Below are 22,375 nucleotides of genomic sequence, written 5' to 3'. Positions count from 1 at the left end.
TGACACTAAGCTGAGAGGATTGCAAGGACTTTGGAGGACAGGATTTGAATTCAAAATGACCTTGAGAAAAGGGAGAATTGGTTTGAATTCAACAAGATGAAATTCAATAAAAACAAATGCAAAGTACTTGAGTTAGGAAGGAAAAATCAAATGCACAATTACAAACTGGGTAATAATTGGCTAGCAGGTCATACTGCTGCCAAGGGTCTGGGGTTTATAGAGGATCACAAATTGAATATGAATCCAGAATGTGAAAAAGGCTAATATCCTTCTGTAGTGTATTAACAGAAGTGTCATTTGTAAGACACGGAAGGTAATTGTCCCTCTGTACTCGGCACTGGGGAGGCCTCAGCTGGAGTACTGTGTCCTGTTCTGGGTGCCGCACTGTAGGAAAATGTGGACAAATTGGAGAGAGTCCTGAGAAGAGCAACAAAAATGATCAAGGTTTAGAAAACTTGACCCATGAGGAAAGGTTAAAAAAACTGGGCCTATTAAGTCTTGAGAAAAGAAGCCTGGGAGGTGGGGGGCTGATAACAGTCTTCAACTCTGTTAAGGTTTGTTACAGAGAGGACGGGGATCAATCATTCTCCATGGCCACAGAAGGTAGGAGGAGAAGGAATGGGCTTACTCTGCAGCAAGGGAGAGTTAGGTTTGATATTAGGGGAAAACTTTCTACCCCTGAGGGGAGTTAAGCTCTGGAATCGGCTTCCAAGGGAGGTTGTGGAACCCCCGTCACTGGCGGTTTCTAAGAACAGGCTGGGCAAACCCCTGTCAGGGATGGTCCAAGGTTTACTTGGCCCTGTCTCAGCGCAGGGAGCTGGACTAGATGACCTCTTGAGGTCCCTTCCAGCCCGACTCTATGCCTCTGTAACTAGGCACAGCAGGGAAGCTGGCCTTGTCTGTTGTCCGTCCATAGCCCCTTTCATTAGAACGATCCATTTGTCTGGCAGGAGCAGGGCCCCGCTGTGCTGATCTAGGCTAGTTAGTGGCTGAAGGCAGTATCGCCCTGCGAGCTGTTTGTCAACCTTGGGGTTGGGTTTGGCCTCAGCTGAGAGGCACTAGGGAAGTGGAGGGGTCTTCCTGTCGTCCACAGCCCCTTTCTGCCTGCCAGGGGGCCGTCCAGCACTTGCCCTCTTGTCTGCAGAGTTCTTCCTGCCTGCCCCTTGGGCAGAGATGAGTGGCTGCAGGAGACAGCAGCTCACAGTGCAACTGGCCAAGTGGTAACTGTGCCTGTGCCTAGAGGCCATCCAGCTCTGAGGCTGCCACTCCCACCCCTTTCACAAGTGCTAAATTCATCGGTAGGGGGATATATGTCATAACAGTTTTTTGAATGGGTGAAAGACCAGCTCCGATAACCAAGGAGCACTCGGGCTACTGGTCTGCTTCCCCTGCTGGAGAGAGGCCTCAGCGCCCCCCGGCTGGAGCTGTGCTCTTTCTGGTTTTGATCACCAGGACCAGGACTTCCAGGTAAGCCCTGAGCCAGATTCTCCGCTCTAGCCAAGATCCGTGTGGCGCACCAGGGAGAGGGGCCAGCAGGGAGCTGGTTGTAGCTCTGGGATGGGGACTGGACCATCCCTATGCCTGCTGGGGCCTCCCCCCATGCCAAAAAAGAAGCAGAGCATGGGGGAGCGTCTACCCTTCTGCATTCAGGACATGGACTGTCCTTAATCATCACATTCGTCGCAGCACCACTGAAATGCAGCCAGCTCTGGAATGCAGGGGGATGGATAAGCAGAGGGGGACATTTTACTTCAGGATGTTAGGGTAAAGCCCTGGTGTGTGGAACAAAACAGTAGGACCTTGAACAGCCACATAGCACCTTGGTTTTTTAAGGCATTGGCTGGGAGGACCCATCTCACATGTAACCATCACAGCCATCGCGAACTGCCTGGAGCTCAGGGCTGCGAGGCCCTGAGCCTTTGGTTCCAGGAATTTCACACGTGGTGTTTTAACCCCTGAGCCATCCGGGTTCTAGCCCTTGTCCTGCCAGATCCCCTTGTTCGGACTCAGTGAGCTCACAGCTGCTCACGGGGACAGAGTCAACATGTTGTTCCAACCCCTTCTGCCGAGGTAGGAAAGGGCACTTCATCAGCGCTTCCCGTTGCCTTGGTGACGGCCCGCTGCGGTGAGCATCCTCTCTGCTCTAAAGGCCTCTGCTGAGAGCTGTGCGTTTGCCTGACATCAGCCAATGGGCTGCCAAAGGGACATTGCCGAAAGCTAAGTTAGAGAGAGGCCAGATGGAGGGCAGGGGTTGTATTCTTAGAAGAGACCAAGACATTGTGATGCTTCCTCTACCATTGCTGGGCGATGATGATGTGTAATGAGCTGGCTTAGAGTTTATGTGCTACCTCTGCTGGATGGAATCAGAGCTGCCCAGCTGTGTGTCATAGGCTTTAACTGCTCCCAGCTAGCGGAGATTCTCTGTTTGCTCTGGTGGTAGGGTTCCCTGCTCTTGGAGCGGGAGGCTGTGAATTCCACCCCTCCTGTTGCAATGGAGACACAGCAACAGCCATGAAGTCCTAGGTAGGGATCTGCGCCATTACTGGTTAAGTGCTGGCAGCACGCTCAGCTCTCTACAGCCAGGCGACATGGCCCCGATCCTGGGAGCATGCAGTCTCTGGCAGACGTGGGTGAAAGGGTGCAGGTGCACTGCAGGAGACACAAGCCCACAGCGGTGTCAGCTCCTTGAATCGATTATCCTTGACAGGCATGGTGGGAGCAGCATGGTTTTAAAAGGGGAAAGGATGGTGACTAGGTGCACAAGTGGGAGACACGTCTAAGCACCGGGGTGGTGCACAGATGAAAGAGGGATAAGGATTTAAGGGGATACTCGGGAGGTGAAGATGATTCTCACGCACTCTTTGCCCTTTCCTGTCCGTCTTGGGCCAAATTGTGCTCTGCTACCAATGTAAACCCAGAGTAACCCCAGTGACTCCATCCGTCACTCCAGCTTTACTCCAGAGTGACAGTGGAGCGCCTGTGATGGTAAAGCTCTCCATGAAAGCTGTGTCAATTGTGCCACGGCTCCCTCTCATGAGCTAATTGGTGGTCATCCTAGGGGCAGATATCTGTTGGCTGTGCTATCAACATCAGAGGCTTTTGAGCTGGGCCATCCATCCCCCAGCCCAGCCCAGCCCAGCCCCTCTGCAGGGCAGTGAAGCAGGTGTATTTATTTTGGCCCTCTTTATTATTCTCCTTTTTGCATAATCTCCCCTCGAATCCACCAGAGGAACTGCTCCCAGGCCCAGCCTAGAGCCGGCAGCTATTTTTAGACAGGCAGTTTCTGGCTGAAGCCAGGCGTCCCCTTGCTGAATGTTAATGGGCACTGAGCACTGAGCTGGGGAAGGGGAAAGGATAAAGCTGAGCAGGGGGGTTAGATTCCTCTATCCGCCCACCCCAGGACAAGGTTCCCTAGCATCAGCCTTCAGCAAGGGGCCAGTGCCATCAGCCCTGCTGCTCGCCAGAGCGCTTTCCTGGCCCCAGCGCAGGGTCCCTTCCTCGCCACCCCGTAGTCCCCTGTGTGAATTCAGTTCCCCGGCAGGGCCAAGAGGATCTTGCCCACCCCCAGACCAGGTCTCAGACTGCCAGCCAGTGCAGCGGGCAGCGGTAGTTCCTAGCGGTGCCCCACTGGGTCGTTCTCTGCCCCTGGCTGCGCTAATGCCTCCCCTGCATTTGCGCTGAAGCCCCATGAGATGGGTCTAAAGCAGACGCCGCCAGGCGCAAACCCTAGGGCTAGTAGAGAGGAGGCTTAGGAGCTCTGATTGGCTCAGCCAGCACTACCCAGACACCCCTGTGAGGTTTGCTCTGCTGGAGGGAGGAGGCTTAAAAGAAGGAAAGTGCCCCCCCCTCCTCAAGGGACAGTGATTGGGGGGAAGACTGCTGGCTACAGCCCTAGATCAGCAAAGAGGAAGACAGTTGCAGACCCTGCTGCTGGATGGACCAGGTTTAAAGCGGGGGTTACCGAAAGGAGGGGCTGGAGGCAGACCCTGACCAAAGACACTGGCGTGTCCAGATAAGCCAGACCCCCAAGGGGTGAACAGAAGACGACCACCTTTTGTCTTTTTCTTTTACTGTGATTCCCAGGGGAGGGCAAAGAACCCTTTTCATTTGTGTGGCGAATCCCCTTGTGTGCCCCAAGCAGGGGAAAGACTCTGTAAGCCACCCAAATCAGGAGCAGCGGAAGCGCCCTAAAAGTGGGGGGACCACCAGCACCTGAACTGTGGCCCTGCCCCTCCCAACCCCCACCCTCATGCTGCCCCTTCTCCCCAAGCCCCTCCCACACTGCCCCTCCCCCCAAGACCCCACCCCCACACTGCCTCTTCCCCCCAAGACCCTGCTCCCCACTCGCTCCTCTCCGCCCCTCCCTCTGTCACTCGCCCTTATAACTGGTAAAAAGTGGGGGGGGGACCCTGGCCCAAGTTGTGGTCTGGTGGGGTCTCAAGGGGGTCTCCACCCATCGCACCACAAGAAGAACTTCTGCCACATGAGGCTGGGATCATGTCGAGGCAACCCATGAGATTGTGATGCTTTTGAACCCCACCCCTAAGCCTGATTGAGACTCAGATCCCGAAGCCCAGCCTAATTCTGTCTAACTCAGAGGCCCCAAGCCCTTTGTTCACGGCTAATGATGATTGTTATTGCTTTTCAATGCTTTCAGCAACAAGTGGCGATCTGGAAAAAAAACCCAGTGTTATTTTCCTAAGCTCCACCCACAACATAAGCCTCGCCTACTCCTGACACCAAGATGATATGCCATTCACAGCAGCTGGTGCTGGTCTTTCTGTGAGCAATCTCCTCCTTTCTTTGATTAGTGCTAAATAAGTTTTCAGTGTTGGCATTCAACCGGTCATCTTTAGGCTTCAGAGTTCACACACACTTGAAATGACATGGGGTAGTTCACACCTTGCCAAGTGATTGGTTCAGGCTGTCTGCAGACTCAGGCAGACATGGCTCTGGTGGGTCACATTTTGAAGGTTCTGGAGCACAATATGGCAGCCACCAGAAAAAATAAAAAGAAGAAAGCCAGCTTGCTGCTCACCATCCAGCAACCACTGCTCACTATCCAGAACTCCACCACATCCTCCAAGACAACGGCGAGTCAGATTGTAAACGTGTGCAAAGGAAGTTCTGGACAGTGCCTGTCCCGGGGAACTCAGACATTGGTTCCTCTCCAAACACTTGAGAGGGATTGGGATGTTCTCACCGTACACAGAAAGCTTTCTCTCCCCCACACCGGTTTGTGTGCAGAACCCTCCATTGTGCCTGTAAAACCGCTCATCACTGGGAGGGGAAACCAGTTTGTTCCCATTGAGATTTCTCCGTTCGTATTTATTTGATTCTCCCCTGATCGTATCTTACTGCTTGCAACCCGACCGCAAAACGGTACAGACTGTTCAGCTCCAGGCAGTGAATGCAGCCTGCCTGGGGAAAGGACTGTGCTTGCATCACACAGCTCTTGAAAGCTTATTGCAAATGAGGGGCCCGATCCTGCAAAGGGGCAGAGCTTCCTTATTGGTGTGCGTTCTGCCCTTAGGCAGGTGACGTCCGAGGGAGTGCTGCCTGTTGGATTTGGCCCACTGAAGCCAATGGGAGTTGAGGGAGTTTTACTTAACACCAGGGGCCTCATGGTGGGAGCGCTTAGGGGGCAGCCCCACAGGACTGTCAGGCAGCAGAACGGCCACAGCACAGCTCAGCTACCCTCACCCGCTCTTCTGGACGCCCTCACCCCACTTCCCCGGCACTGGGCAGGGGAGTTCAGGCTCCAGGGCTTCCCTGCTGAGTCTGCCTCAAGGGTGCTAATTGTAGCATGGGTGATGTCGACACCCATCTTTCAGGAACTGGTTTGAGACCCACAATGCTCATTACACGTGGGCCATTTAAAAGCTAACAGATCAGTGGTTCTCAGCCAGGCCTGCAGAGTACACAGAGCTCTTCCAGGGGGTTGTACATCAAATCATTTAGATATTTGCCCAGTTGTAAAACAGGCTACATAAAAGCACTAGCAAAGACAATACAAACTAAAATTTCACACAGGCAATGACTTGTCTATACTGCTCACTGAAATGTAAGTACAATATTTATATTCCAATGGATTTATTTTTTCATTATATGGTACAAATGAGGATGTATTTTTATGTCTGATTTTGTAAGCAAGCCATTTTTAAGTGAGGTCAAATGGGGTACGCGAGACAAATCAGACTCCTGAAAGGAGTACCGTCGTCTGGAAAGGTTGAGACACATTGAGAGACACTGAGATCGAGGAGGTCAGATTCTCAGCTGCTGGATGCAGCTGAAGGGGGATCCAAAGGATCCCTTTGCAGCCCCGAAACCCTCAGTCCCGAGGCTGGCTCCGGATCAGCCTGGTCCCTGGCATACATTAGAACAGCCTCGGGGCTGCTCTAATCTGCACCAGCTGCTAAGGCACTCAGGAGCCATTCTGGCAGCTGAGGACCCCCGTGACTGAGGGCTGCTATTCCCACACAGTGCAGGGAATTCCTCCACTGGCTTGAGGACAGCTTTGCATTAGGAGCCGAGCACAGAGCTGCCCTAGCGTACCCAAGGATCAGAATCAGTCAGTCACTGTCGATCTGACCTGGCTTTGAACCGGTGTCTTGGGGGTGAAAGTCCTGGTAGCTCATTGCCGGAGCCCACCTGCCTTGATTCAGCTTCCAGGATGAAGCAGGGATAGAGAGACAATCTATATCTTGTGCTGGGCCAGCGCCATTGGCAGTGCGTAACAAGTCATAGCTTTCTTCTTCCAAGCCTGGATCCCAGCTCTGTTATTCTAGCTAGCCAGGTGTGGTGGAGCAAAGGAGGGACTGTTGGATAGCAGAAGGAAGGCTCCCCGTGAATTCTTCTGGGAGAGGGAGGGATGTTTGTTTCCCCTGTCTGGGTGTTTGCTGTTGCACGACATAGGAAGCCAGCAGGGGCAACTGGCAGCGGAGAAGTTTGTCATTTGCTGTCATGGAAACGGGTTGCCATAGTGACACAATTTGACATACAAGGCAAATTACAGGAAGCCAAAGGAAATGAACGGAGGGGGTTTGAAATGCACCAGGCGCTGCTCCTGTAATCACAGAGCGAAAAAACCCATCTGTCCCCACCAGATTGCACTCCCTTGCCTACAGCCCTGCCCCAAAGAGGGAGCGTGCCAGAGAATCGCAGATTGCTCCAAGCGGCTTTACAGCGCCAGTGTCATTTTGAGGATGTTGTGGCTCTTTTGGTGGGCCAGAAAGTTGGTGATAATCCAGGAGTCTGGGTTTAAAAAACCCCAATCCCTTCTCTGTTCATCCATCCAGCCTGAGCTGCCCATAATCACAGGCTCTCACTGGCAAGCCAGCTCACAGCCCCATTTCCAGACCTTTCCAAGCAAATCATTCTGCACCTGCGTTTGTGCCCCAAGATTTTCAGTCTCCTGCTTCCTGGTCACGCCCAAGTAGATGAACGTGGTGCTGGATGACATGGAGGGGTAGGCAGGGAGACACAATCCTGTTGACTGCAGGAGCACTAGCAGCCTCTGCAACTCCCCCTTCCTGGGAGACTTGGTTCATAGTTGTAGATTCCCTGGCTATGCCCCTGTCACACCCCAAAATGTCATTGAAAATGGGGAATCATCGCGCGGGTTTGAGTGAGGCCCTGCAGGGATCGGGTCTTGGCCCCAAGCTATTTAACGTTTTTATCAGTGGTCTGGAAGAAAACATAAAATAATCACCGATAAAGTTTGCAGATGACACAAAGATTAGGGGACTGGTACCTAGTGAAGAGGACGGGGTACTGACACAAAGAGATCTGGATTGCTAGGTAAACTGGACACCAGCAAACAACATCCCTTTTAATACAGAGAGATGTAAAGTCTAGGAATAAAGATTGTAGGCCAGACTTATACTATCCTGGGAAGCAGTGACTCTGAGAAAGATTTGAGGATCGTGGCAGATAATCAGCTGAGCATGCACTCCCGGTGGGACCCGGTGGCCAAAACTGCTAATGCAATCTTTAGATTCATAAACGGGCATCTTGAATAGAAGCAGAGAGGTTATATTACCTCTGAATTTGGCACTGGTGTGCCCGGTACTGGAATACTATGTCCAGTTCTGGTGTCCATAATTCAAGCAGGGTGTTGATAAGTTGGAGAGGGTTCAGAGAAGAGCTGCGTGAATGATTAAAGGATTGGAAAACATGTCTCAGAGTGATAGACTCAAGGAGCTCAATCGATTTAACTTCACAAAGAGAAGGTTAAGGGGTAACTTGATCCCAGTCTATAAGTACCCACAGAGAGAACAAATATATGATAATAAAGGGCTCTTCAGACTAGCAGACAAAGGTATAAGAAGATCCAATACTGGAAGTAGAAGCTAGACAAATTCAGACTAGAAGGCACACATAACAGTGGGGATAATTGACCAATGGAACAATTTACCAAGGGTTTTGGTGAATTCTCTATCACTGGCCATTTTAAAATCAGGACTGGATGTTTTTCTAAATGATATGCGCTAGTTCAAGTAGGAGTTATTTTGGGGAAGTTCTCTGTCCTCTATTATACAGGAGTTCAGATGAGATGATCACAATGGTCCCTTCTGGCCTATTAATGCCTGTATCTGTGTCCACCCTGCAGTGGGGTAAGAACCGCAGTGGGTTGTGGTGGGAGAGTTGTTTATTTAACCCTGTGCCGCCTCTTCAGAGCTGGGAACCACCCCGTTCCCTTACCTTGTGACGCATGCCTCGGCTCAGTCTCAATATCTGGCTCTTCTGGGTGAATTGGTGTCCTAGCAGAGGGATGGCAGTGGGCTCGGAAGTCAGATTGAAGCTGCCGTTCTAGATTAGACCATCGGTCCAGATAGTCCCGTATCCTGCCTCATGCACTGAGGCTGCTTCAGAGGAAACCCAATCCCGTCCTCTTCCCCCTACCCCCCATAATGCACCTGGCTAGTTGTGCAATGCTGTACATGGTGGGGAGGGGAAATTCCTTCCTGACCCCACCAATCCACCATCTTCCAGCCCGATGCATGAGATTGGATTGCCCTTTGAGTGCTCTCAGCTCTGCATAGCTGCAGATGTTATTAGTGGTAATAAAATTACCCAGCTCCTTTTAAAAAAACCCAGCTCTCCAGCTGGTAAATTTTACTTCAAAGAACTCACAATTAACAGCCTCACTGCTGGTCTGTTTTTATAGATAACTAAATTATTTTTAGCCAGCTTTAGTTTCCAGGAAGAAATATATGTACAATAGCCATGCATGACATCATTCGAGTATTTACTAGAATGTGCTGTAAATCAACACATAACATACCTTCATTAACTACAACTCAGCAATAGCACATGTACTGATTACACAAGGTGGGTCGTAAGAAGACCTGGAGGTAAAAGAACAGATTCACGGGGGTGATCCAAATGCCTTGCAGCTGTAGGGCTGCTTTGAGTCACCAGGGCGTACCACTACTTCGTGGCCCAGTGATCAGACATACATAATAACCATACTTCACGCGTTTGTAGTCGGGTTTATTCAAAGATCACCAAGTGTTTTGCAGCCATCCACTACTGTGGGGCAGCCCACTATGGAACATGGTGCAACAGTTTAGGACAGGAAGAGAAGAAGAAGATCAGGCTTGACTCTCCACTGCCTTGTGTCATCGCTCACGCCCAAGCAGAAGGAGTGTGAAGTCTGCGCAGTCCATGGTGGTTTGGTAGCTTTCGATGCTCACTTTACTCGGGTGTACATGTGCGTGCACAAAGGGCAAGGCAGTGGGGAATCAGGTCCACTGTCACCAACAGAAGCTGCTGGGGAGATTTTAGGGAGCCAGGACATGGTCCCCCTGTTGGACTTTGGCCAGGGCTAACACCCTTGTTCTTGCAAAAAGCTCCCTGACTTATTTAATGGCCACAGGTGGCTGGGACTTCAGGGTGATGGCTCACTCCAGGGAGCTGCAGCACGGTCTTATGGATGAATTGGTGTCCAAGCAGAGGGATGGCAGTGGCATAGGAAATCACATAGAAGCTGCTGTTCTGGTCCAGCTAGTCCTGTATCCTGCCTCATGCACTGAGGATGCTTCAGAGGAAACCCAACCCCTTCCTCTTCCCCCTCCCCCATAATGCACCTGGTTAGTTGTGCCATGCTGTGCATGGGGGAAATTCCTTCCTGACCCCACCAATCCACCATCTTCCACCATGATGCATGAGAATGGATTGCCCTTGGCATGCGCTCAGCTCTGCATTATGTCTCTTCTTCACACAACAAATGAAATATGAAGGAACCCCACAGGCTCAGAAGGGTCCAGGTAACTGTGATTACTAACTCTATCCAGCACACCAGGCCTAGCGACAGACACACATTGCTGCTCCGGCTGGTTTCTGAAACATAGAAGACAGTGAGGGTCACTAGAGGACTCACACACTATTTAAAGGGATACTACCCTGCACTACAGCCTCCTGACAGCACCCTGAGCCATTGGCTAGCACTGACTCAAGCACCTGCTACTAAATCACCTTAACCACAGCATCACGGCACTTTGGTGTATCATAGATTCCAAGGTCAGAAGGGACCAGTTTGATCATCTAGTCTGACCTCCATTACAGCACAGGCCAGAGCCTTGCTCCAGAAATTTAAAAATTGTCAGCAATGGAGAATCCACCACGGCCCTTGATAAATTGTTCCAGTGGCTAATTACCCTCACTCTCAAAAATGGACGCCTTATTTCCAGTCTGAATGTGTCTAGCTTCAGCTTCCAGCCATTGGATCGTGTGATGCCTTTCTCTGCTAGACTGAAGAGCCCATTATGAAATATTTGTTCTGTATTTAGAGACTGTGATCAAGTCTTAACCTTCTCTTTGTTAAGCTAAATAGATGGAGCTCTTTGAGCCTGTCAAGGCAGGTTTTCTAATCCTTCAGTCACTCTCCTGGCTCTTCTCTGACCCCTCTCCAATTTATCAACATCTTTCTTGACTGGTGGGCACCAGAACTGGACCCAGGATTTCAGCAGCAGTCACAACAATGCAAAATAACCTCTCTGCTCCTACTCGAGATCCCCCTGTTTATCCATCCCGGGATCACATTAGCTCTTTTGACCCCAGCGTCATCCTGGGAGTTCATGTTCAGCTTATCCACCAAGAGCCCTAAATCTTTTTCTGAGTCACTGCTTCCCAGGATAGAGTCCCCCATCACGGAAGTATGGCCTGCAGTCTTTGTTCCTAGATGGACATGTTTACATTTGGCTATATTAAAATACATGTTATTTGCTTGCTCCCAGTTTACAGATCCAGATTGCTCTGAATCAGTGACCTGTCCTCTTCATTACTTACCACGCCTCCAATGTTGGGTCCTCTGAAAACTTTATCAGCGGAGATTTTATGTTTTCTTCCTGATTGCTGATAAAAATGTTAAATAGCATAGGGACCCCACTAGAAACACACCCCTTCCATGAGAATTCCCTCTTTACAATGACATTTTGAGACCTAGCAATTAGCCAGCTTTTAATCCATTTAAACTTGAGAATTGGTGTGGCGCTCAGATGTCATGCGTTTGAGCAGGCCTTCCTCTTGTGACTGATTTCAGAGGTCATAACAACTGCTACTTCCAGGCTGTAGAATTATGCCTTTATCTCAAGCCGGGGGGGCTTGTACTTTTGATGCAGAAGGTTTTGGGTTCCATCCCTGTTGTTGACCAGCTGGGATGTGCCTCTGCTTGGTTGTATCAGCACATGCCTGGGTGACTGCAGCTTCCTAACCCTTCCATGCCGTGAAGTTTAGGTGCTCAGGAGTGAGTTGTTTCAGGCCAGGGTTGTCTGTTATGAATAAGTCTTTTGAGCAGATTCCAAGCGCTACGTGAAGGGCTGGACTCTCCTCTCACACCCTGGTGTCATGCCACGGACTGCCCAGGTGCTGCTCCTCCCCCACATCTCTGTGACTGCGATCAGCATCAGGCCCAGAGAGCGGCTGACCCAAGCGGCTGTGAGCTGTGAAGCTGGCAGCCTGCGAACCCTGCGGGAGCTCGCTCTGGGGCTGTTTGCCATGGCGTGTGGGCTCACGGGGAGTACGTCGCAGAGGATGCAGTGGGGTTAATTTGCTCATTCGCGGCTGCTGAGGTTTTAATGAGGATGATTTTCTCGGTGATTCAACAATCCAGATACAGTTAGGAAAGAACAGGGCGGTGCTAAGCTGGGCAGGACTCGTCCATGTTAGGGAAACAGCTGGCTTTGGCTACTGAGTCTGGGCTTTCATGCCTAGGACACAGGATCAAACCCCACCCAAGGCAGTAGTGACCCAAATACCTTACCCTCAGTTGGCTGTAGAATGGGCTGGATATTCTTAATCTAATTTCTATTGCACATGTGTCTATAACACGCAAACCCCCATCACAACTGGCCCCCTTGGGAGCTAAGCAGAGAAGCCACTGATTGAATGAGTCTGGAGAATTAGCTCCCAATCCACCCCTAGAGGGGTCTCTCCAAGTCATGACAGAGGAGCCTTGACTCTGTCTTTGGGATTTGCACTGTGCCTATCAGTCTAGCACCTGGGCACCCCTCCTTTTGTCTAACCAGGTGCTATCGTGTGGCAGCAATAACTGCTCGGAGTATGTGGGTCACTGGGCTGAATGCAACACGTCACACAGCAAAATGTCAACCGGATTTGAAAATAGACTCGCTAATTCCAGCTCAAATTAGCGCCTTATGGCAAAAAACAAAACAAAAACTCCAGGAGAACCTTCCAAAACTGGATGCCAGGAGCTGATTTCATGTATGTGGCCAGTCTGGTCCCTGATGTCTCCATGACGGAAATCTGCTAGCATAGTCACCTTATATTACGATTATTTGCAGCGTCCGAAGGTGAGCAAAGCACTTCTCAGGGCAGATACATTGCACATGCTCCCTGCACACAAGAGCTCACAGTCTGATTTCACACATGACTTGGTCTAGAGTGGCTGTGTGGTTTAGTGGCCAGGCCACTAGACTGGGAACTAGGACATGTGGGTTCTGTTCCTGGCTTAGCCACTGATGTGGTATGAGGCAAATCCCTTCTTCTTCCACCTTTTGTCTCTTCAGACTGTAAGCTCTTGGGAGCAGGCCCTGTCTTTCACTAAGTGTTTGTACAGCACCTACCACAACAAAGCACTGATTTTGGAGTGCAAATAACAATACTAGGGACTGGAACCTTCTCCAGAGGAAAGCAATAGAAGCCCCATTACTGGAGACATTTAAAACTGGACTGGACAAAGGACCGTAGGGAGAAGCTGTGCCGTTGCCCCTGCGAGATGGCCTGTTCCAGGAGAGACCAAATAGTGAGACAACCCTGGTTTCCGAGAATCTCTGACAGAGGTGAATCTGCCTGATCTGGATGCATCGCCTGTCCTGAGGACCTGAGCTGTCTATGTGTGGAGGCAGAGCTTTTAACCTCTGAACGCCCCATGGTGCCCTGCATTGAGGAGCTTCCCGGTGGACCAGGTGCCTGTCGAGATTGCTTTGGCCACTCAGAGTCAGGGGCTTGGCATCATCCTCAATAGTCAAGTACGCGTGTCCTGTGTGCTGGCTGTTCAGTCCCTGGTAGTATGTGGCAGAGGCTCCGAGGTCTTACGTGTTTTGGTCATGCTCCTGTTAGCTGTACCTGGATTGGCCACGGTTGGTTCTGGGCAGTTCTCTGAATTTCCCGTCTGGTCCACTGCGGGGAGAAAGGGAGGGGCTGCTTTCCTGGGGGACACCATGTAACTGCTCTCCTCTTTTTGCATGGCGGTGCAGTTGGCTCCTGCCCGTCCCTGCACCATCAGCTGGACTCAGAAACTCTCTGCTGGGTCCCACTGCTGCTGTGATGACCCTTTGAACGGAGCTCAGGCTGAGATGCTCCCCGATATCCTGTTGCGCGGTGGGGTGTCTGTTGCGGGTGAGATGGGTAGAGCTACTGGCATCAGCAGGCAGGGGTGCGGGTTGCAGAAAGTGGCCAATATTCAGATGACGCAGCAAGCTATTCAATCCACCCATCCCTACTGAAGGGGCCATTTGTCTGATCGGTTGTAGCAGGCGTTTCCAGCATCTATCAGTTTGGTTGGTTGACTGAGTGCCCAGCGTTGTGCAGTTGGCCACGTTCATCCCAGGTGAGGATACATTTGGCTCAGTATTCAAAAGTCTCAAATACTTACACATATCCGGGGCCATTGTGCTAGGTTCCCTAATCAGAGACAGCCCTGGCCCTGAACAGCTTACAGTCTAATCAAAGAAAGCATGGGAGAAATGAAGTGTTATTATCCCCATTTTACAGGTGAGTCACTTAGGCACAGAGAGATAATGGGTCTGTCTACACTGCACATTACACCTAGGTTCTGACTCAGGCTTGAATCCAACCCTGCTTCCATCCACACACAAATCAATCTACCGTGGGTCAGTAAGCACTCAGCTCCTCGGCTCCTGCTAGGGAGATGGGTCAGATCCCAAGTCCCGCTCTGACTCAGGTCCAACTCTCTCCTCCTGCAGTGTGGACACAGCTCAAGCCGCAGACCCGAGTTAGAAGGTCTGTGTAGTGCAGTGTGGACACATTAGCAAGGCTATGAGACCCAGGTATACAATGCAGTGTGGATGCTCAAGCCCAGGGTAGGAAACCCCAAGTCCACAAGCCAGGGTCCCAGTGTAGACATACCCTAAGTGACTCGACCGAGGTCACACCGTGAGTCGGTGTCAGAGCTCTGAGGCTAATGCCTTTGCCATGAAACCATCCTTCCTAATTTTAAGGCTTTAAATTAAACTGCAAGCTTTTGAGGCCGGAACTATCTTTTTATTCCACGTGTGTATAGTGGGGCCTTGATCCCTGACAGGTGCCTTTAGACACCACTGTAATATGATACCAGCAAAATATTAATAACAGCATTGTCAATGAGTCATAAAACGCCCCCATCCACCAACCACAAATCCCAAAGCAATCAATTCTTCATCAGATGACAGCTCCTCCCCCCCGCCAAAGTGCCAGATCTTTGTGTCTTGTAACCCATCCTGATGGAGGCTAAACCCATCTTCCTCTAGCCTGTGGCTTCCTCCATGGTTCAGTGATGGAAGTTCCTGTGTTTCTGTAGCCTGCGCCGAGGGTTAGGTTGGCTGGGAAGCTGTTCGTGACCGTGGTCCGTCCTATTTTCTCCCTCTTGCCTGCCAGAGATGGCTCCCTTAGTGGCGGAAATGTAAACCTGCCCAAATGTCTGGCACTCTGGAGTTCCAACCCCGGGGGTGAGCACGAGTGGGATTCTGGCTTTGAAACTGCATCCGGTGTCCCTGTCGAGAGGCTGTTTATGCGAGCATTAGCCAGGGGCTGCACCCAAACCAGCGCACAGCTCGGGACATAACACACTGCCCCTTTGTCCAGCCTGGCGATGAACCTGGGCTAAAGGAGCTCGTGGCTTCAGTTCCTTTCCCCCTGTCTGCTAGGGCATGTCACAAACGGAGCCCCCCAAGCAAGACAGGATGGGGTTCCTGCTAGTCACCGCACCTTGTAATGTGGTACTTGGGGGTGAGATCATGAACCTCCAGTGCCTGAGCTGAAGGACGAAGTTTGTTGGGCTGGAGGCAATAGTGGACATATATGAACCAACTGCTAGAGGGGGACAGAGGATGGGGGTTTGCCATTCACGGCAGCAGGAGCAAGCGAGGGGCGGGGGTCTCGCCAGACTAGCCGCTGAATCCGGACTCCGGGATTTGGCCTGCGGGTGCGGACGGGGGTAGTGTGCAGTGCCAATGTCATGAGGGGAAAGCACAGGGGCTGGACAGTGCGTGTGCTGCCTTGTGAAGGTGAGTTTTTATGCCGCTGTGTGGTAAGCGGTGGAGCCTGGGTTGTCTCCAGTTCCCCCAGACACACACTCTTCCCGCTGCCCTGCTCATTTTCACTGTGTCAGTGGGGTCTAGTCTCTAGTGAACAGAGCACTGCACTGGGGCTCAGGAGACCTTGGGTCTATTCCCTGCCACTGGCCTGTTGGCTCTCCTTGGGCAAGTCGCTTCTCTGTTCTGGGCCTCGGTTTCCCCATGTGTAAAATGGAGATCAGGATGCTGACCTCCTTTGTAAAGCACATTGAGACCTGCTGCTGAAACGTGCTAGGGGGTATATTATTACTATGGGTCTTTATCACAGAAGCAGCCTGGCGCATCTGGCCCTTGCCACAAGCCACACTGCCCATCCCGGAGGTGCAGCTAGTCGCAGCTGCTTGGGCTGGCCTCACCCGTGTGAGTGTGTGATGCCGGCCAATTGTGTAATTGAACCCTGGGGATTTCTGTTGTGGCTACGAGTCTAAATGAATCCGCTTGGCTGGCAGCCCTGTCCTGGTACCTGCTGATCTTGCAGGGCCCTGAGATCTGATTATCCTCTTCCTCTTCCCTCCACCTCAGGAACGGCTGATGCTTTCCATCCTGCCCAAGCACGTGGCAGATGAGATGCTAAAGGACATGAAGAAGGACCCGAGCCAGAAAGAGATGCAGCAGTTTAACACCATGTACATGTACCGCCACGAGAATGTTAGGTAAAGGACACGCCTTGCTCCATGGGTGGAGGGTTGATCTCCACGTGAGACATCCCTTTTATCATGGTCACCTTGTCTACACTCAATTCAGTGATGAAAAATGCGCCCTGGAAGGAATACTATGAACGACCTATGTGCATTTCTGGGGGTTACATTAATTGTAACCACGCAGGGAAAAAAACTGGGCTCCATAAAGTCCAGGGCTCAGTGTCACAAAGCACACGAGATGTTGGGCTGCATAAAGAGTGGGATGAAGGATAAGACCGAGGCTATTTTAATGCCATTCTGTAAACCGGTGGGGTATGCTCCCCTGCTGCACTTCGTCCGGTTCTGGTCACCCCTCTGCCAAAGGAGGACAGAGCAGAAACAGAGGGAATTCAGAGATGGGCAACAAGAATAATTAGGGGCCTGAGCAGACATCTGTATGAGGAGTGACGGGAAGGATTGGGGTGGTGTGATTGGGAGAGGAGAGGAGTAAGGAGGGATGTGACCGGGGTACGCTGAGGTTGCTGACTGCTCTCTCCAGCCCAAGAAGGATTGATATCTTCACACACAGAGTCTGGATCAGGCCCTTTCTCTCAGTGGCACCAAGAATCTTCAGCAAAACCCCCAAATAAACAATTCAGCATAAACCCAACAGCTAAACCAGGTCCTTTTTCCTGGCCCAGCAGCTGTGCCAGAGTCTTACTCCTCCAGGCAGACCTGCCCCAGCCCTCCTAGAGGCTATCTGCCTGGGAGTCCCCCTACTCCAGGGCCTGCCACCGGAACCAGCCTGCTGCCTGTAGCTCTCCCCCGTCCCTGAGCTCTGCCAGCTTTATGGGAATCCGGTGTTCATCAGGCAGTCACTGGGGCTCTGCCTCAGAACAGGACTGGCTGGCCCCAGGCTCCCTGGCCTTTAAAGGGGCAGCCCCCCCGTTACATACATGGAATAATGAATGGGGTAGAGGAGGTATACTGGGCACTCCGTCGTAATGCAAGAACAAAGGGGCATTCAATGAATTTGAAAGGCAACTGGTTTAAAGCTGATAAAGGAGCTGGCTGTCCTATGCAATGTATAATTAACTGGTGGAACTCACTGCCACAAGGTAGCGCCGAGAACACAAGCTTAGTAGGCTTCCAAAAAAGACCAGACATTTGAGGACAATGAGAAAATTCACATTTGATAGGATGGGAAAAAAATGTGTAAGCAGGTATATAAACCCTCATGCTTCAGGGCATGCACCAACTCCCAAGTGACAGGGGTCAGGAAGAAACCCACCCCCGCCCCGAGGAGGTAATTCCATTATCATTCCTGGTGGGGTTTCTTGCGCCTTCGTCTGAAGCAGCTGGTGCAGGGCAGTGTCAGAAAGAGTGTAATGGACTAGATGAAGCTGGTCTAATCCAGTAGGGCAGTTCTTATGTTCCTGGGAAAGCCCCAAGATTCCTTGGCATGAGGGGAATGGGGTGGGATATTTCACTGTCAGAAAGCCGTGGAGAATAAATGGCAGGGAAAAAACCAACCCTGGACTGCCTCAAAACTACTAGGTCTTCAGCATCGCTGCTGCCTCTGATTCTGGCTTTCTCCGTATTCCTCTGAGTGGCCCGTCATCCGTGTGGTGCTGCCACTGACCCAATCACACCAGGCTGGCAAGTCTCCCCGTGGGCAGCTGGATGGCTTCAGGAGGAGCGGGGAGGTCTCTGCATTGTTCCTGAGTGGAGGCCGGCTCTGGGCGATAGTCCCATTGTCACCATTGGAACAATTTCCCAAGGTCGTGGTGGATTCTCCATCACTGGCAATTTGTAAACCAGGACTGGCTGTTTTTCTAACAGGTCTCTGGCCTGTGCTACACAGGGGCTCAGACTAGACGATCACTATGGTCTCCCTTCTGGCCTTGGAATCTGTGAAACCAACTCATGTTTTCTGGCTTGTGTTCTCTTCTTTTCCCAGCATCCTCTTTGCTGACATAGTTGGCTTCACCCAGCTGTCGTCCTCCTGCAGCGCCCACGAGCTGGTGAAGCTGCTGAATGAGCTCTTCGCCCGCTTCGACAAGCTGGCCGCGGTACGTACGCCCACGCAGCGCCTGTCTGTCTGGACGCTCTGGTTCACAACCGGCTCCGGAGAGACTGGCAGGCTCAGTACACCACAGCAAACGCAAGCCTCAGAGGAGGTCACAGCTTCTCTGCCACCTGAGTCTCCCCTGGGCTCAGCAGGGTCTGGGAATGCCATGGTGGCAGAGCAAGCAGGCTTCGCTCCTTGCCCGCGGGAGGAGCCGTGCTGGTGAGCTCCAGAGGAGGTCACGTCTGCCCATCCCCGTGCAGAGTGAGGCTCACCAAGACGTGAGGCCTAGGCCTTTCACCTCCTGGTCACCTCCGGCTCCACCTGGCAGTGAGTGAACCTTACTGCCACGAGATGGCTGTTAGCTGGGTTTGGCGGGTCTCGGCCGAGTTCCCCGTGGCCAAGGGTTTGCAGAGCAAAAGCTGCCACCACTCTGGACACCATCAGCCTCCGTGGCGGTGGCCTCTGTGTAAAGGCCAAGGCCTGTATGAGCCTTGGAGACCGAACTCCCCTCTGACTCCTCCAGGGCAAGCGGGAGGCCTGCTGAGTGGAGGGACACCGCGGCTGCCTGGGCGTTGTTGGTTTGGGGGCCCCTGGGCTGTCACTGAAGCCCTGAGACCAAGGAAAGGTTCAGCCTGTGGAGGACTAGCCCCGAAGTGAGCATAAGGAGCAGCCCTGCCCTGCCTGCACAGGGAGAAGTGCCCTCCCCGGGGTGCCTGACACCCGCAGGCCTCACCCTCAGTAACGCCACACAGACTGCAAAAAGGGGCCTTAAAGTGGGTGCACAAGGCTCCCCCGCCGGTGCAGAGCTGGAGTAAGGGCTTCTCACCGGCCCTGCTCCCAGCAGATCAGGGCTGTGTCTCGAGTGCAGTGTACCAGGGCTGTTCGCTGTTCCCTAGAGGCCAGGGAAGCAGACTGCCCAGAGGCTGCTCTAAGTTACACTGGGGGCTGGGCAGGGCCCTTCACGGCCGCAGAATACACGGAGTGCAGAGGTGGCTAAAAGTGACCTTAGCCCCTCCATCCTCCCCCCCCCCTCCCCCGAGTGTAACTGAGAATCTAGCCCTGCAGCCAGCAGCACTGAGCTGCTGGGAAAACTGCCCACTACCCTTATCCTTGGGGGAGGGAGAGGAATGGAAAATGAGTTTATTTCTGCATGCCCTGGGGATGAGAGTCCTTGGACTCAGGTCAAACCCTGCGCCTGCTGCTGCTGCATGGGAAAGCGCTGTGGGTGCAAAGCAGGTCAAGCAGCACAGTGGGAAGGGGAGATGGGGAAAGCCATATTAACCATAAAGGGAGAGACATTTTCATTTCATTTCAACCTAGCCTAAACTCTGAGTCAGTTACCGGGAAGGGGAGCGAAAGGGGGAACAGGAGAGAGACAGAGGAGGAGGGAGAGTTGGCAAGGTCAGTAACAAAGGAATGCGGAGGGAGGAGAGCGGCACTGAAAGAAGCAGTGGAAGGGGAAGAGGGGAGAGGAAAACCAGAGACCCAATTTCACCCTTGTGAATCCAGACTGGCACTTGCCTTTACACTGGGGTAACTGGGAGCTGAAGTTTGCCTGCGTATGTGCTGCGCGTTGCCCGGAGCACCACAGATGGTTAGCCCAGCCCCTGCCACAGGGAGCACAGGGAATTCATAACATACTAAAGCCAGTCACCATAACCTCACGATGAGCTGAATCAAGTCGGAGCAGTGCAGCCTGGGGGCAGGTCTGCCCCCAGCCCCGGTGCATAGCGCAGCTGGGGGCAGGTCAGTGCCTTTCCCAAACGGTGGAGAAGGCCAAGTCACGACCAGCGTTGCTGACGAGGTAGGATATCAGCATTGCCAACCCCGATTGTTCAAAAATCCTGAGTCTGGCTCACCAGAAATCACGCGATTGGCTTTAAACTCATGAGATGGTGTAAAAATAAGAGATTTGGCGTTCTTTTTATTTGCCTTCTGCTTTTTGAGCCTTTAGGGTGCCCTGGGGTCAGATTTTGAAGCCACGAGGGCTAGAAACTTACTTTTTCTGTAAGAATGAAGGCTGAAATCATCTCACATCCACCTGACTCCAGGAGCTGGGGCTTTAAAGAAAACAATAATTATTATGAGACTCCTGACAAAATTATGTTAGCAGCACTGGGATATTCACAGAGCAGCGCTGGACTACTGGGTGGAGAGGGTGGGTCTGGGGTGTTCCCTTCAGGGTGGAGACAGAAGGATTTGGGTATACGTGAGCGGAGAGACCCCGGCTCCAGGGGCAGCGTGGAAGGAGGTGCAGAGAGGGGAGGTGGTGGGGGTGGCAGACACAAGGGCTACCACAAGAAGGTGGTAACGCAGAGATGTAGGTAGGAGCCTCTCTCCCAGCCATTACCATGTGGAGGTCACATGTTGTGCTTCCCCCTGCTCTCTCAGAAACACCACCAGCTGCGCATCAAGATCCTCGGAGACTGCTATTACTGTATCTGTGGGCTGCCGGACTACCGCGAGGACCACGCCGTCTGCTCCATCATGATGGGACTGGCCATGGTGGAAGCCATATCGTAAGTGCCGCTCCCTTCGTCCCTTACTCTTCATTCTCAGGATAGATAAGCACTTCCCCAGCCCCGTCGCTTCGCCGTAAATAATCAGCACTCACGGGGCTCCTTTAGCCTGTTCTGCGTCATGACTTGGGGTCCACCCCTCATGCCCCTCTTCCCTCCCCGTGGCCAGTGCTGTCTGTTATCGTTGCTCTGGGCTAATGGCAGCTTTGTCCCGTTGTGACTTTGGGAGTGCGCGCTTCTGTGTGTTTAGATGTGCAGCCTTCATTTTGCGCTAACAAAGTTTGCTACGTGTGATTTCCCCGTTGTGTTTTTTAAAGGATTGAAGAAGGGGTGGGGGAACAAGACTAAAATAAAAAAAAGTCCTCTTGCTTTTGAAGCTGTTTCCACAGCCACGAGGGCTAGAAACTTACTTTTTCTGTAAGAATGAAGGCTGAAATCATCCCACATCCACCTGACTCCGGGAGCTGGGGCTTTAAAGAAAACAATAATTATTATGAGACTCCTGACAAAATCATGAGAGTATTGTGGGGTTGTACAAGTGTGCAGCACCATAGGGTTTGAATTTGAGTGTGCACATACACATGACAACTAGCTGTAGCATATACAGAGCTGCGGTAAGTACGAGATGGGATTTTTAGGGGAAGAGATGGGATTTTCAAAGGCACCTAGAAGATTTTAGGTGGCCAAACCCTTTGAAAATCCCAGCTTAGGTACTTCAGGACTCCCTAACCAGTGAATAGGGCGCTAGCCTTAGTGTTGGGAGATTTGAGTTCAAGTCTCTGCTCTGCCACAGCTGCCCTGTATGACCTTGGGCAAGTCACTTACCCGTTCTGTGCCTCAGTTTCCCATCTGTGCGATGGGGTTCTTAGCCCAGCCTTGCCTTACAAGAGTATCAGGAGGATAAATACACTGAAAATTGCTAAGTGCTCAGACAGGATGGGGCCAGATATATACCTAATATGGGAAAAGTGGTATTTTTACCCCTGTCCTATAACTGAAAAACATCTGAAGAGATTTTTTTGCCCCAAAATTCACCTTTGAGCTGAGAGTAGGGATTGAAAATTTCAATCAAAAGAAAGATTTATTGAAAGCTTTGAACAAGGGTTAATTGTGGGAGTTATAATGAAAGCTGGTTTACAACTTCAGCTGTAGGAATGAGGATCCCTGGGGGCACGTTGCCTAATGGTTAGAGCAGAGGTCCACACATCAGGAGTGCTGGGTTCTGGTTCGGACTCTCCTGCTAACTCACTGCATGACCTTGGGGGAGTGCCTATCTGTAAAATGGGATTAATGACAAGTAACATGTTCGAAGGCATCTGAAGTGACGTGGGACGTTCCTTTGACGTT

At 51.8% G+C, this 22,375-nt stretch overlaps 1 protein-coding gene and 1 long non-coding RNA gene across 3 annotated transcripts in view; one reads left to right on the top strand and one right to left on the bottom strand.

Moving 5' to 3' along the window:
* Nucleotides 1-22,375, top strand: part of ADCY3 (adenylate cyclase 3) — a 92,246-nt gene that overhangs the window by 48,680 nt on the left and 21,191 nt on the right. For both annotated transcript variants that reach the window (XM_054021793.1, XM_054021792.1), the window contains exons 3-5: nucleotides 16,341-16,471; nucleotides 18,399-18,510; nucleotides 20,901-21,028. In XM_054021793.1, coding sequence (XP_053877768.1) covers nucleotides 16,341-16,471; nucleotides 18,399-18,510; nucleotides 20,901-21,028 — 371 coding nt within the window. The remainder of the gene's footprint in view (nucleotides 1-16,340; nucleotides 16,472-18,398; nucleotides 18,511-20,900; nucleotides 21,029-22,375) is intronic.
* Nucleotides 10,188-21,500, bottom strand: LOC128833719 (uncharacterized). Its single transcript, XR_008444319.1, has 3 exons — nucleotides 21,439-21,500; nucleotides 20,510-20,569; nucleotides 10,188-10,344 (listed from the first exon to the last, which is right to left on the bottom strand). It is a non-coding gene; the product is annotated as an uncharacterized LOC128833719 (long non-coding RNA).

The sequence above is a fragment of the Malaclemys terrapin genome, chromosome 3, assembly GCF_027887155.1.
Source record: "Malaclemys terrapin pileata isolate rMalTer1 chromosome 3, rMalTer1.hap1, whole genome shotgun sequence".
Lineage (NCBI taxonomy): Eukaryota > Metazoa > Chordata > Testudines > Emydidae > Malaclemys > Malaclemys terrapin.
The sequence above is the reverse complement of the archived record's forward strand: the minus strand, read 5'-3'. Positions and strand labels throughout refer to the sequence as shown.